Here is a 15,631-nt window from a genome sequence, read left to right as displayed (position 1 = left end):
CAATAGTGTATGACAGCATGATAAATTACATATCATTGGCTGATTTAAGAGATGTTATTAAGGGATGGAGCTCTCATTTGGCTAAATTCTTGGATGCGATCAATTATTGGACTCGTTCTGGAAACAAGAAGCCAAAGAAGCTCAATATTACAGTTATTAGAGACGAGACCGCGCCACAACAAACGAGCGGAGCCAGAGGAGATTGTGGTCCTCTCGTATGCTTGGCGTTGGAGCGTTTGACGACGGGAAGCATCAAGTATCTACCTCCCACCGATAGAGATAAAGCTGCAGTAGGCTTGTGGTTTCGACATTATATGGCTAAATCGATATATACGAGACGCTGCCTACCTGCATCCGCGTTATAAAAATGTCCATAAACAATTGGTAAGTTTATATACTTTTGGTTTGAAAATGTTTGGTTAAGTACCTAGAATTCAATAATTTGCTGTTTGTAGGTTTTAGATGTGTAGAAAGTGTTGTTTGAACAAATGTTTGGTTTCTGCAGGTTAATCTCAGAAGTGAACTGCGTGAAAATGATGTCGAGCTGCAAAAGTTGATTCAATAGTTTAATTGATTGTTTTTTGATTGTTTAATTGATTTGTAAAAGTTGATTCAATAGTAGATGATCGGAAATAAGAATTATTGCTTATTTTTTGATTGTTTAATTGATTTGTAAAAGATGATTTGTAAAAGTTGATTTGTGTAATTGATGCGAATATAATTCTTATTTGTGCTTGTTTAATTGATTGAAATGTAATGGTTGATTTTGTTGATTTCAATCTGCATTATGTTGAAGGCAAAATTGACTATCGCAATGCGAAATGAAAATCGCAATGCGAAATGAAAATCGCAACGAGAGAATCGCAATGCGAAATGAAAATCGCAATGCGGAAATGAAAATCGCAATGGGAGAATCGCAATGCGATTTTAATTTCGCATTGCGATTATCTCGTTGCGATTTTCATTTCGCATTGCGATTTTCATTTCGCATTGCGATTCTCTCGTTGCGATTTTCATTTCGCATTGCGATTCTCTCGTTGCGATTTTCATTTCCGCATTGCGAAATGTAATGGTTGATTTTGTTGATTTCAATCTGCATTATGTTGAAGGCAAAATTGACTATCGCAATGCGAAATGAAAATCGCAATGCGAAATGAAAATCGCAACGAGAGAATCGCAATGCGATTTTCATTTCGCATTGCGATTCTCTCGTTGCGATTGTAATTTCCGTGTTGCGATAGTCAAATGCATGCCTAATAGTGATAACAACTGAATAACAAGAGTTGGTTAAGTCAAAATGGTTGGCCTGAGTCATTAATTCAACTGAAAATGTTAAAAGTTCACACATAAAATCCACATAATACAACGTTTGCATTTAAAAATCACCTAAGTTAACAGTCCCAAAAGGTGAAGCCAATTGTGATTGGGATTTTAAAGATGGTTGCCTTTTGCTTGACACCATATGAGCTTTGGATTTTGATGAGGATCCATATTTTGGTAGAGGAAAAGATGATTTTGATGGCACTGGTGATCCACATGTCAACCTTGTATGACCACTTTCCTTGCACCGACTACATGTCGATCTCTTCTTCTCTTCACCCTTAGACGGTATACGATCGTGACTTTTTGGTCGGCCAGGTAGCCTTCTGTCCATGGCTGGTGGCAAAACTGTTTGTAAGTCATCTGGTATGTCCCACTCAGAAGGATGTGGAATAGGGTAGACAATCTCGGCATAAGTCTGTCGATAAACTTCTGTAGTGTAGCAATCCATAGCGTATGCGCTTGAATCATCTTGGTTTAAATGAAGAGCAACTTTTGACCAAGATGTTCAACATGTTCATTCACAGTCGTAACTTCCTCCTCATTATCATCAACAACATCTTCCTCGGCAACGGGTGTTTCATCATCAAAATTCGGGTATTGACCAATATGAAAATCATTACACACATGGTCTGTTTCTTCTTCTGAAACATCATCAAAATCCGTGTATTGACCAATATCAAAGTCCGGATATTGACCAAGACCAAATTTCGAATACTGACTAGTACTCACAATTTTTTCTGTTGGCTCATCATCGTCTAACTGGTCAATACGAAAACCGGAATTTGGTGCTGAAAGTTGATTGGGATTTGGATTAGAGAAAGGTTGTGGGTTTTGAGAAAAACTTAGTTGATTACTACCCGCTACTGACCCAACAATACTACTTCTAGGTTCAACAACATACAATGTAACATCATCTTGTGAAACACTAATGTAAGCAATGAATCGTTCAACATCTTCATTGTCGGTTAACAAATAAACTTTACCATTTCTCTGATAAGATAGCCTAAATCCACTTAGGGGCTCTAAATTCAATTTATTTGAAACACGTAGCATTAGAGTTTCATAAGTTAACTTTTGTAAAGACAATTTTAGTTGAAGATTCATGGGTAAAGGCATATATTGTAAAACACCATGAACATTATCCCATGACCCTCCAAAACACAAATCTATCCAAACATGATCAACATTAGATGATTTCATGGTTGTAAATTAATTTACTAAACAGACGAGCTGCGAAACTAAAACCTGTTGCCGGATTGGGAAGGATGTCGTTGGATATAGGAACGGATGTCGCCGGAGAGAGTGATAGATGGAGATGGAATGAGTTGCGATTTAGGGATTTAGTTTATGATTTCAGTGTTATATACCCAAAATTTCAGTGTTGTGATTTACAGATTCTCGTTGCGATTTACGGATTATCGTTGCGATTTACAGATTCTCGTTGCGATTTACGGATTATCGTTGCGATTTACAGATTCTCGTTGCGATTTACGGATACGCATTGCGATATACGGATACGCATTGCGATTTACCCATATGCGTTGCGATTTACGGATACGCGTTGCGATTTACGGATACGCGTTGCGATTTATGTGTTCGCGTTGCGATTTTCATATTCGCGTTGCGATTTTGGAAAATCGCAATGCGAATTTGTACTATCGCATTGCGATTTTCAAGAATCGCGTTGCGATTTTGGAAACTGATTTGCGATTCTGGGGATCGCGTTGCGATTTTTATTTCGCGTTGCGATTTTGTTGGTCATTTTGGCAAATCCAAAAAAAGTTGGTTAAAATCGTATATTATAACTTTTTTTTGGTCACTGAGGCGATTTTCTCTTATAATTTAACCTAAAGAAAATTTCAAAGTTACCCAAATAAGAATTTAATAGAAGAGAATTGTAACATAGCAGCAGTTAATTGAGAACTCAAATCCTACATAGTTTAGGCCTTAGGGACAGCTTTTAAGATAAGTTATAGGTAATTTCCTTCTTTTACTGCTTTATGAGAAAAGCCAAAAGCTGCCCCCTTTCAACAAGATAAGAGTATTTGGGAAAATTTTAGATTTATTTATTAGGTAAATTACACATTTAGTATATAAATTATTTTTTTATTTCATTTAGTAGCTAAATTTTATTTTTATTCAAAATCATATCTAACGTTTAGTCTATGTTTTAATTTGATACCCGCCATTAAAAACTTCATGGCATCGATGACGTGTCCAGGACCACGTGGTTAAAAGCCACACACTCTAACTCTACCGACTAAGCTTAGACGATTTCGATTGGTTTCTGCCTTGATTCTTTTATAATCATTATGTAAACATATAAGGGTAAACTATATGTTTAGTACTTAAACTATCATTTTTATTCCATTTTAGTACTTAAACTATCACTTTTATCTATTTTAGTACCTAAACTTTATTCTTTTTTATATCATATTTAACATTTAGTTTAAATTTTAATTTGATACACTATCGTTAAAAACTTAACGACAATGATGACATAAAAGTTACATTATAAGACATGTAGAATATCAAAAATGGAAAAATAATTTTGCATCATCGCTTAAGCTAAGTTTTTAACTGTAGGATACCAAGTTGAAACATAAACTAAATGTTAGGTATAATTTTGAAAAAAATAAAGTTCAAGGGATAAACTGAAACCAAAATGATAATTTAGGTACTACACATGTAATTTTCTCCTATTTATTTACAAATAGACTATAAAAAACGAAGTCAGAAACCAATCGAAGCCGTCTTAGCTCAGCCGGTAGAGCGCGTGGCTTTTAACCACGTGGTCGTGGGTTCGATTCCCACAGACGGCGCTTTTAAAGTTTTCCCCATAAAAGACAAAATTTAGCAATTCCTATTATCCACCCAATATTCTTGGATTTCCTTTTTTGCTTATTTCTGAGAATAACAAAAGCTGTCTCTCAGCTTTCGATTTCTTTTCCAAAAAACAATGGATTGCGAGTCCGCCATCTCTCCCTACTATCTTCTCTTCCAAGCTCTTGCTTTAATCCCCGTCTCCCATTATTTCCTCGCCGCCTTCTTTGTATTCCTCGTTTTTCTGTACAACTTTCTGGAGATTCATTTCCTTCACGATTTGCTCACTTTTTTCAGAGGCGATCCCGTTACATTAACTTACAACTCAAGCTCCGACCTCGGCCGATCAGTAGCCGCCAAGTGTAAGATATTCCAACAAAGGTAACACTATTAGTTTTAGGTCTATTTATCAATTCTATCCTTCTACTTTACGATAACTGAGAGATTAGTCCTCAACTTTAGTATTAACAGCTGATTTACACTCAATAATTATCTATATAAAATTATTGAACTGAACTGCCGATTTTTGTTATTTTTGGCATTACTGAACTGAGAGGATTTTCATATTAGCTATTTAACAATAAGGTTTGGTATTACTTGTTTCAACTATTTTTTTCAGTTTTCATAGCGTTTGAGGATTACATTTACATTCGGACGAATTTGAGGATTAGCTTCTCAGTTTTCGTAAAGTGTAGGATGAATTTCATAATTATACCTTTACTTTTGTGGCGAGATTTCTCTGTTAATTAGTCGAAATAGAATTTACATCTTCTACTTGTTTGCGATTTTGTTCAACAACTGTGCAGGTACTTGGTCACTCCATGGCTTTCAAGTCCTCATATTCAGACGGCCTTCTTGACTTTTCACGGAAGGCCTCCTCCAGTTACTTATAGACGGTTAGTTCAATTCTTTTATATTTCATTTTTTAAATCCATGTTTTGAACTTCATTTTTTTTGGGAGGAATGGAATGTTAATATGCAAAGTGTTTTTTATTCTTAGACATTTATTCCGTGCTTTTGATGGTGGAACAATTGCTCTGGACTGGCTAACTTATTCGGATGGTTAGATTTTATTCATCTTCCCGTTATTTTATTTCTTTTATTTTTAATTAGCTTGGTCATTTAGAACATTTATGTAATTCAAATTTAAAGAATGGGGGTGAGTTCCCTCTTTAATATGATAGATACGACTTAAGTTTTAATATTATGAATCTGTAACTAATAACAGTTCTGGAGGGTTCCGATGGCGTAATTGATGGTTCCACTGCTCGTAAAGATGATAAAACTCCTATTGTCATTGTCATTCCTGGCTTGACCAGCGATTCTATTGCTGCGGTAGGTTTATATATATATATATATATATATATATTTTTGATAGAAGTTTATATATATATGATATGATATTTTATTTATATTTTCCGTTGAAGTACCTAAAGAAGAGTTGCTGTGTTCACAGTATGTGAAGCATCTTGCATTCAACATGGCAAGACAGGGTTGGAATGTTGTTGTAAGCAATCATCGTGGTCTAGGAGGTGTATCTCTAACAGTGAGTTTCTTATGGAACCCCCTTTTTGGCCTAGATTCTGAATCATCTTAGTCTTATGAGAAATTACCATTTTCAAATTTCTGAAGTCTACCTAAATGATTTTATTTTCAGTCTGATTGCTGTTATAATGCTGGATGGACTGAAGATGTACGGAAAGTCATTGACCATATACGTTGTGAATATCCAGAAGCTCCTCTATATGCTGTCGGAACTAGCATTGGTGCCAATATTCTGGTATATGAATTCTTCTGATTACATTTATGAGAATCACAAATGTGGAAAAGATCCAATGTCCGTCAAGCTATCTTCGTAGCCTGATGGTTATGAATGGGTTTTTTAATGAGGCCTCCTATTTTTATCAAAAAAAAAAAGTGGAAAAGCATTAGAACTTTCATTTCATCTTGAAAATTTTCCTTGGACATGATCGTGCTTCTATTTTTCTTTTCTAACTGCATAATCTGTGAAGATCTATTGCAGTTTAGCTGAAAATTTACTACTTTTAACTTTAAGATGAATATTTACTTTTTGTCCCATCTGCTCCTGTCAGGCTAGGTAAAAGAAATGTCAAATCTTATACTGGTTTTAATTTTAAATTATGAATATAAACCCATTTTCTGTTTGTTCGTAATGCACAATATTTTCTATAAGAGACAATTGTGGTTTAGACCAAGCCTTTTAGGTTCAATGTAATTGTTGTAATGTCCTTGTCCTGTTTGACTAATGATCTCCGTACTTCTAAATTCTTAACATTTTGTTTTTATAAATACAGAGTTGTTTAATTGTTTTATATACTGTTTGAAAGCCTAAATATATGCTTTCTCCTTTCAGGTTAAATATCTTGGAGAGGATGGCGCAAATACTCCTGTTGTTGGGGCTGCGGCTATATGCTCTCCTTGGGACCTCTTGGTTAGTGTTTTTATTACTATCGCACAACCAAGTCTCTGATCTCTATTTCATCTGCATTTTTCAAATTTTATATCCTCTTTTGCTCCTACTCTCTGTAAAGTTTTATCACAAATAATACATCCACTTTTCCCCTAAAATAGAAGAACAGGTAAAGAGAGAGAAAGATGATAAATAATAAGTGAACTTAACTATCCTTATTGAGAATAAAGTTCCCTGCATTTTGTTGTGAGGCAATTGCTCTTCAAAACCCCATCCGATGGTTGAAGTTTAGAAGAACAAACAGGGAGAGTTAACTGGCATTTTGTTGATATGGTCCCTGATGACTTAAACAAAACTGGAAAATTATCTGAGTTTGGTGATTTTAGCTCAGGCAGCTGGTTTTGGGATATACATTTAAGAAGGGAATTGAATGATTGGGAATATGAGCAGTGGTCTAATTTGATGACAATTATTTCAAATATTTCCCTTTCGGTTGATTCATCTGACGTATTGGTCTGGAAAGGCACTGGAGATGGGGTATTTACTGTGAAATCTTGTGTTAGTCAGTGTTATTCAGGGACCTCAAGTTCATCAGATGTTAATTTCTAGAAGAATGTTGTTTGGAGTGGATTACTGCCTCCAAGAGTGGAGACATTTGTATGGCAAGTTGTTCTATAGAAGTTGGCAGTGAAGTCAGCTCTTGTTAAAAGAGGTATGATGGGTATAGATGACTTGTTGTGTCCTTTTTGCAAGCAGTTTGATGAGACACCCTCCCATTTATTTTTTACTTGTTCGGTGGTTTGGAGCATTTGGAATAAATTCATTAGGTTCTGGAACATTCAATCTGTCTTTCATGTTGATGCAAAAATATTTCTCCTAGCATGGGCTGATTTGAGGATTAATTCAACCATATGGTCATTTATTCCAGGGGTTGTCCTATGAACAATTTGGAAATTCAGAAATTATATTGTTTTTGAAGGAGGAAAGGTAGATCAAGCAGAACTCTTCTTTTTAGCTAGATTCAGGCTAGCTTCATGGTACTTAGCTAAGTACAAATAGGTTTCGATCTCTAAGGATTTGTTTATTTCAGATCCTTCCTTAGGGGATTCATGTTCTCCTAACTCCAAACTGATTCCAACTGTGATTAATTGGTCCCCTCCCCCAAAGGGCTTCATCAAATTAAATGTCGATGCTGCTACTACTACTGACTGGAAGAGAAGTGGGATAGGTGGTGTTTTGAGAGATGATAACGGGACAATCATTGACTCTTACAAGGAATCCGCAGGTCCTGGTCCTCCTACTTTGATGGAATTGAAATCTATCCTAAAGGGCTTATCTTTCTTTCACACTATACGACACAGATTAAAGGATCGATTGATAATTGAGAGTGACTGCAGGGTGGCAGTTGACTGGGTTAGGGATTTCGTTTCATGTCCTGCTGTTTATGCTTACATTGTTAAAGATATTATTGAAAAACTTAGACTGTGTGAAGGTGTTATTAGATGGGTTAATAGGGCAGCAAATCTAGAGGCGGACGCTCTAGCTAAGGCTGGAATTGGTTAATATTTATGTTGTTTTTAAGGTTGTAACTATTTAGGTTTTTGATTTCCTTCAAGGAGTTTTAGGTTTTTGTAATATATTGTATTAAGTTTATTATTAATAAATTCCAAGGCACTCTTTTCCTCCTTCCGCTGATTAATGAACTTTTTCAGAGTTTCATTAATCATGAAGGGGGTTTTTAATGAGGCCTAATATTCCTATAAAAAAAAATATGGTCCTTGATGACCTAACCTAGTAACCAATTAATTCCCTGCCTTACAGTAACTATATCAGTTGAAAACATGCTGTTTCGTTTGCGCTTAAATGTGTCATCATTTCTTAATGCAGATATAAGGAGAGAACACCTTCTGCAGTTCTGCTACTGCCACCATTGCCAAGTCTGTCATGGATGGCCAATGGCTGTAGTGGCAGCAGTAGGACCACTTTCTGCTTAAAATCAATCTATCTTACTCTGTGTCTTCGTTTATCTCACGAACTCCTAACCAAGATGCTGCCACTTCTTCCTGTTTTAGTAAGGTTTGTCAATATTTTTCCTGCAGGTATGTGATAGGTTCATCAACCGTCGACCTATGCAGAAAATTTATGATAGAGCACTAACAGTTGGCCTGCAAGGTTATGCACAATTGTACGTCCGCATTACTTCATTTTGCATAATCATTTTACTTACTTTAGAGGTTACATTTACATAATATACTTTGTGGTTTCATGCAGACATCAGTCTATCTTGTCTCGTCTTGTAAATTGGGAAGGAGTTGAAAAGGTACTCAAGTTTCCTGCTGTATGTGAAAGCAAGCAAGCCAATCACATAGCAGAAGCATTTTAGAGGGATAATACAATAAGTTGGTGTTAAATTGCTTCCTTCTTTAGTGCAGATAGTATTTATTTAGAAATAAATTTAGTAGGTCCTCAAATGGCAATAAACTCTTGCACCAAATCAAATGCCTCACCTCATATTATTTCATACTACTTTAGTCGTAACATTGTTTGAAAGAAATTTTCTGCTTGTCAGTTATCCCACTGAAAAGTCTCCTAATTCTTTTCTTCTTCTGTTTTCGCAGTCAAGCTCTCTTAGGGACTTTGACAACCATGCTACTCGAATTCTTGGAAAATTTGAGGTAAAAAAAACTATTTTTTTTTCTTTCCATACTTCCAATCTAATAAAGGCTTCCTTGTGTGTCAGACTGTGGATACGTATTATAGGCGATCAAGCAGTATTAATTATATAGAAAATGTGTCAGTGCCTCTTCTCTGTGTCAGCGCCATGGATGATCCAGTATGCACCAGTGAAGCTATTCCATGGGATGAATGTAGGTAAGAAATGACTCATCATTCTCTGATTTACCTTTTCTTTGCCGTCTCCCTTTTCAGGGGCACTTGATTCTAGTGAGAGAAACCACTTGATTCCTTAATAATATTAATGAATTAAATTTGCAGTTCCAGTATGAGCATGACATTATAGATTTATATGTCCTCCATGACATCTCAATTAATAAAGCAGTTACAAGAAGGATAACATTATACTTCACTTGTTTCTTTAAAAGCTAACCATCCATTTGGTTTTACGTCTAGGGTCAATGAAAATATTGTCCTAGCTACTACGCCACATGGAGGACATCTGGCTTACTATGAGGGGATAACAGCTTCTGGCATATGGTAATCCCTTTTTTATCCCAAGATACCTATAATTGGCATGTTCAATAATATAAACACACATCTTTATGTATATCATTTTAACAATTTCACATATCTAACCAGAAAACTCGTATTCAAGTTTCTACTTTACCCTGGAGCTGGTGGGTTTGTTAATGAAAATTAACCCGTAGTATTCGTGACTGTGCATCTCGTGTGACATAAATTTGTCATACAAGCAGCCTTTTCTGATTATGGCACAAGTTGTAATGTAAGGTTCATTGTGTCAATTTACATGGTTTATTATTCATTGAATTGCAGGTGGGTAAGAGCTGTTAACGAGTTTTTTGGTGTTCTAAGGACTAGCCCTCTTATCAAAAGACAGAGGGTAAACCTCTCAGTAATCTAATTTCGTAGGAAACAATTTTACTTTATTTGAAAAAAAGGACATATCGATATCCGTTCGACTTTGGGATCCGATCATTTGACTTCTATGTTTTGTTGCAGATGCAGGGTTCTCCGGTGCCCAAGCCACTGCAGAGTTCAATTGATCGGGCACCTTATTTGAATGTTATGGGAGATGGAATGGTGACCGCAATGAGCAATGAACCAACAGATGCTTTACAAGAAGACACGTCGAACAACGAGCATATGATTCATAGTAAGGAAGAAGGTACAATTTCCGATAACAGAACGAATTTCGAGTCAATAGATAAAATAAACTCCGACGAGCGAATCGAGCAGAAAGTGGAGAAAAACGTTAAGGATTTGATCGTCCCTGTTCAAGCACGCATCGATAAGCTTTCACGGCGGAGCAGACAATCGATCTGGTTACTTGCATACATTGCCGTCATAACAACTTGGCCGTTCGTCGGCTCCATTATTGTTTCAGTTCTCAAGAAAAGGTTCAAAACTTTTATACCAGGCACGTTGCTTAGAAAATAGAGTTACTTCTAGTAGGGGTCACCAAATACGATCTATAGAAAACCATCGATGCCCCAAAACTTGAGGGACAATAAAAGATACTAACTGCTCTGCTCTGATCAGTAAGTATCAGTTGTTATATGATTACAAGTGGCATTCATCTTGTTGTAGCTTCTAGTCTCCTTTCAAACGTAGAATTTGACCTTATAATGTTAAGTTCATCAATTTAGAGTTTGTGATTATCTCTTTTTATAGTATTATATTTTAAATTTAAACTTATACTCTCTCCCCCAAAATGCAATATGCATTAACACCGACATATTTAGAATATATATTCTACATTTTGTTTTGTCATAAACACGTCTTTATCATAAGCATTCTTTCTTTTTAGATAACGTTCTACATTTTTTTTGTCAACTTTTATTCTTCCATTTTTTTCCTCATCAACTTGTCGGGAAAATTCTGCCTCATTTCCTATTAAAGGACGCACTCTATAGAGCACTGAAGTAGCCTTTGTCCCGTGTGTAATAAATTATATCTTAAAATATGATTTAATGGATAAATATTTTTTCGTTAAAAATGTGTTTTAACTTTTTTAATATAATACTTTTAGATATATGTACCGTAATAATCGTTAAATTTAATCGTTATCTGACACGCGTTACTCATAAAATTTTAAAATTATTTTATTTAAAAAAACTTAATATTATAATTTTTCTTAAAAAACTTAAAACCCCCTAAATTTTACATCTTCCTCCGTCAATCGATCATTGTTAGTCCGTGGCCGTCACTGTTGACACCATAAGAATCGTCTCTCCATCATTATCAAAATTCAGTCTCTCATCCACCGTAAAATTGCACCGATCATCGTGAAAAAACACCACAAAGGATCGTCGAATTTTTAGGTTGTTCGTTACTATTTTCTGATAATTTCGACAATTACAGCCATCCGTACGTTATATGGCCGCCACCATTGAATTCCTTGCTTAAAACAAAATTCAATAGGTGGTGACTCCTTGCTGTTGGAGGTGGTGGGAGGGAGAGGGACAATACAAGGTGGTTTGATTTTTTTAACAATATTTTTATTATTAAAAAATTATAAAATATAACATTAAACACCTAAAAATATAACAAAAAAAGCGTTAATCGCCTATTTTTAGTAAAAAATTCTTTAAACACCAAATTGTATTCTAAGATATAATTTAAGAACTAAAAAGTGCTTTAATCCGTAAAAAATGTCATTTTAAAAAAAAATTCTTCAAGTGTTATTTACATAAATAATAAAAAATGTGATTTAAATAATTTTGAGCGGACCAACCTTAATGAGTTTGGTTCGATTTTCGAAAAGTGATGATCAGCACATCAAAATCATTAATCGGAATTGCCCCAAACAAAAGCTTAAATGTCATCCATGGAAAAAAGATTATTAAGTTTCAGAAGCACCATCTTCAAGTAGATTTAAAATCCCAGTCATATGGTGATGTTGGATAGTAGCTAAAGTAGTTGACAACTAAAATACATTCCCAGTGTCGACAAGGGAGAAATAATAGCCAACTACGGAGTAAGGATTTAATACCACTAACGTCAAGCACGGGTCATCTTCATTTTCGGCATTGCCTTCTTCATCTGCCGAGCACGTTCTTTCGCTTCTCTCTTGCGAACCGCTTCTGCGCTGAGCTTCGCCTCTGCCTCCTCCAACATCTTTTTCTTCTCTGTCTTCTTTCTCTGCAATGCTTCTTGCCTAGCGTTTTGAAGTTCTTTGTATGCCTCTTGTGCAGCTTTCACTCTTGCAGTTTCGGTTTTGGATCGAGCCTGCGATAAGAAAAAGAATTTGAGAAGATTAACAAGTTGACATATATTGAGCATTTGATACATAATCTAACTTCCAGCTGGAAAACCTGTGAGCTGAGCTTATATCGCCCAACTAAATCAATGTAGTATGGTACAAGAGCCACCAAGCGAGTCATGTCAGCCATGTTGTTGGCATCAGGGAGGGCAAACTTAAAGACGAGCATCTTCCTGTGGATGCCGAGATGCTGATCTGAAAAATGCATCGAAATGAAATTCTTTCCGTATTTCTCATAAGCTTTGTCACCAAAAACCTGCAGGTTGACAATCACAATAGATTTTGAATGTTAAAAAAAATGGTAGAGCTGCCAAGAGAACTCAGTGCAAATGGTAAAAGAACAATGAGAGGTCAGATATTATGGGAAAGAATTAGTAGGAACAACCAAAGCATACACAAGAACCACAAAATGTAATGGACAACAAGGTCCTAATCCTCGCTAAACATATGGACTCTTGAATCCTAGTAAAATTTTCGTATCTCCCACTCTTTCAACTCCGCCAACCAAAATCTGCTACGACTGATAGTAATAATATGTATGATAGTCGGGTAGCAACTTAATAACTGGTCAACTTTGCCTTTATCCATAAGGCATGGAGTTGAAACAGAACTTATACCATGATTTAGTAAGAAAAACTTAGAAGAGATAACAGGAAGCAACAGAAGACCATCAAAATATGAAGAAAAAGAAAACTAATACGAACTGTCACAAGTCTGTAGCCATTGTTTTCTCGATCAAGTCAAGAACCCATACCTTACAAAGTTAGGAATCTAACAGGGAAGAAATTCTTGATAAAGTCTGATCACTAGAAATTTAATTACAAAGTAAAATCACAAGCAAACATACCACCATTCCAACTTGTGATTTTAGCTACTAATGCAGCGATGTTATATTCATTCCATCATACTAGCATAAATACATGTTTCAAAACAAATAAATGCGACTGTTTGCCGCCAGCCCCCACAAAACATAGAACTACATGAAAATCCTATTGGTTGGTTCCAACTTACAGTGAACTATTCCACACAACCTGCAGAGTGTTTTAACACATACAGAACGTCCCACCCACACAACGGAACACCAAACTAACAACTAAAAAGGGTTATGAATTCCACTTCTAGGTAAGGCACTAATCTATTTCAAATAGATCCATGTTCATGTATGTTCAAAACACTATTAAAGAAAATACACCCTTAAATAATTTCAACACTACCACAAAACCGAGTATTGTTTCATTCAGCATCAACTTCTTCGAATATAGTCGACTTATTTTTTCAACACTAACCTCTTAACTGATACGCGTCACTAATCTGGCTAACATGCAGCCAATACAAAATATCCTACAGCACTAACGAATTGCTTATTACATGAGCACAACAAGAACTCAGAGAAGATTATTTCATGAAACTGTAAGCTAAAAACAATCAAGCCATACGAGCCATGCATGTAGCACAAAGAAAGCCATAGAATCTAATAAATTAAAAACTATAATTTATCACTTTAAAATACTAAAATCACCATTGTTATACGGCAGAAATCCAAATCCTGCAACGCACTAGCAGATAAAACTATCCCATCAAATCAAATGAATACGCTAGACCAACTAACCTGCTCAAGCACAGCCTCGGTAATCAAATCTCCAGCAACCTCCTTCGATTCAGAAATCACGGATAGTTCACCCACCACCCATTTCCTTCCACTAGGATTCGGCATCAACCCTGCAAACCTCTGCAAATCTCGCACCTCTTTTTGCATCCCCTTGGCCGCCTTCTTCTTTGCCACAGCTAAAATCACTTGATCCATGGCTTCATCATTCATATAAACTTCAAAAGTGATCTCATCTTTACAGGGAACCACCAAATTAAACAATCTCGATATCAAATCATGCCTGCTCTTTAACTCCATCGTTGCCAGCAATCCCTGGCAGTACCTTCGCCCACTCGCATAGAATTTGAACACGGTTTGCCCTTCTTTCAACAACAAAGGCGAGTCCTCCCCTTCTCCAACACCCAAAAGACTGAAATTTTTCTCAAATATAGAACCTTTCGTGGCAAACTTCGCAGCCCATGCCAAAGCAAGATTCTCGTTTTCACGTTTACCAGTGAAGTAATTGATTGCAAAAACAATCAGGAAAGACCCACAGACAATCTCCACCGTAAACGACTTCTTCGAAACCGTCGCGTCTTGGGATTTCGAGGTCGTTTTCGGATCTAGGTCCTTGGGAGTAGCGTTTTCAGTATCCTTTATAGGTTCGGGTGGCGGTTGTTCAACAGGCAAACCCTCGAATTCGTCCTCATCCCAGTACTCAAATGATGTAGTGGATGGCTTTTGAAGATCCGATTGGGACGGAGTATCCGAAGCGGGAACAGGGTTGGGATCAGGGTCGGTTCGGGTTTCAAGATCCGTAAGGGGCTGTGAATCTGACTGAGTCACAGGCGGCGATCGAATCGAGTGGTGATCTAAGATCTCTTCTTCAATAGTTTCATCATCTTCGGCGTCGAATCCTTCAAAGTGGGAGTCAGCAAGGACGTGAGAGAAAGAGAAGTAGGTTATCAAAAGAGAGAGGAGGAAAAGCAGATGGAAGAGAGAAAAGTTCATTTTTGGAGTCTCAGATTTTTCTCTTCTTTTCTTTTGAGTATCTGATTCGTTATTTTAAGAGGGAAAGGCTTCGTTAGCGGCTATGGAATTGAGAGCCTGAGGCTACGATGTATTAGGAGACGGCCCAAGTGATGGAGATAAGACAGTCGGATATTAGACCCATCTTTAGCTGTCACCGCACTCTACACTTCGACGTTGAACGATCATAGCTCGTGGAATATTATTATTATTATTATTATAACACGAATCAATTTATTTCAATAATAAAAAAATAATTATCATTTTTAAAGTTTTGAGTTTTTGTACTATATTTATAAAATTATTTAAACGTTTATTATTAAATAATTAAAAAATATATTGTTTTATAATTATTTTATACTAATAAAAAATTGTCATAATAGTCCGTGAGATTGTACTTCGCAAAATATATTCCTTTTTGTAAATAACTTTGTATTAATATGATTTTTCAGCTTCTTGTATTTGAATGAGTTTAGAT

General features: G+C 36.0%; 2 protein-coding genes and 1 non-coding gene across 4 annotated transcripts; 2 read left to right on the top strand and 1 right to left on the bottom strand.

Annotated features, from left to right (window-relative positions):
- Positions 1-4,072: 4,072 nt before the first annotated feature.
- On the top strand, positions 4,073-4,145 carry TRNAK-UUU. Its single transcript has one exon. It is a non-coding gene; the product is annotated as a tRNA-Lys (tRNA).
- A 62-nt stretch (positions 4,146-4,207) lies between these two features.
- LOC120133866 (embryogenesis-associated protein EMB8-like) lies at positions 4,208-10,806 on the top strand. 2 transcript variants are annotated; one of them, XM_039150364.1, is made up of 14 exons: positions 4,208-4,527; positions 4,953-5,042; positions 5,147-5,208; positions 5,375-5,481; positions 5,603-5,692; positions 5,804-5,926; positions 6,521-6,598; positions 8,677-8,762; positions 8,849-8,897; positions 9,196-9,252; positions 9,318-9,448; positions 9,707-9,790; positions 10,088-10,154; positions 10,274-10,804. In XM_039150364.1, the coding sequence occupies exons 1-14, from the start codon at positions 4,283-4,285 to the stop codon at positions 10,709-10,711; spliced, it is 1,707 nt and encodes a 568-aa protein (XP_039006295.1). In that variant the 5' UTR covers positions 4,208-4,282; the 3' UTR covers positions 10,712-10,804. The 2 variants fall into 2 exon arrangements, with proteins under 2 accessions (XP_039006295.1, XP_039006296.1); XM_039150365.1 differs by lacking the exon at positions 9,196-9,252 and having other exon boundaries at positions 10,274-10,806.
- A 1,233-nt stretch (positions 10,807-12,039) lies between these two features.
- On the bottom strand, positions 12,040-15,243 carry LOC120134442 (uncharacterized protein At5g49945-like). Its single transcript, XM_039150876.1, has 3 exons — positions 14,146-15,243; positions 12,589-12,792; positions 12,040-12,502 (listed from the first exon to the last, which is right to left on the bottom strand). Exons 1-3 carry the CDS (start codon positions 15,133-15,135, stop codon positions 12,275-12,277), a joined length of 1,422 nt encoding a protein of 473 aa, XP_039006807.1. The 5' UTR covers positions 15,136-15,243; the 3' UTR covers positions 12,040-12,274.
- Between the last annotated feature and the right edge of the window lie 388 nt (positions 15,244-15,631).

This window comes from Hibiscus syriacus, unplaced genomic scaffold (genome assembly GCF_006381635.1).
Source record: "Hibiscus syriacus cultivar Baekdansim isolate YM2019G1 unplaced genomic scaffold, ASM638163v2 tig00110597_pilon, whole genome shotgun sequence".
Lineage (NCBI taxonomy): Eukaryota > Viridiplantae > Streptophyta > Magnoliopsida > Malvales > Malvaceae > Hibiscus > Hibiscus syriacus.
This window is presented reverse-complemented; position numbering and strand designations above follow the sequence as displayed.

Excerpts from the sequence above, each read along its gene's own strand:
- LOC120134442 (XM_039150876.1), bottom strand. The coding sequence starts at position 15,135 with ATGAACTTTTCTCTCTTCCATCTGCTTTTCCTCCTCTCTCTTTTGATA. Across the intron at positions 12,793-14,145 it reads CCGAGGCTGTGCTTGAGCAG|GTTTTTGGTGACAAAGCTTA; the intron begins GTTAGTTGGTCT and ends GTCAACCTGCAG. Across the intron at positions 12,503-12,588 it reads GATATAAGCTCAGCTCACAG|GCTCGATCCAAAACCGAAAC; the intron begins GTTTTCCAGCTG and ends TTCTTATCGCAG.
- LOC120133866 (XM_039150364.1), top strand. The coding sequence starts at position 4,283 with ATGGATTGCGAGTCCGCCATCTCTCCCTACTATCTTCTCTTCCAAGCT. Across the intron at positions 4,528-4,952 it reads TGTAAGATATTCCAACAAAG|GTACTTGGTCACTCCATGGC; the intron begins GTAACACTATTA and ends ACAACTGTGCAG. Across the intron at positions 9,449-9,706 it reads ATTCCATGGGATGAATGTAG|GGTCAATGAAAATATTGTCC; the intron begins GTAAGAAATGAC and ends TTTTACGTCTAG.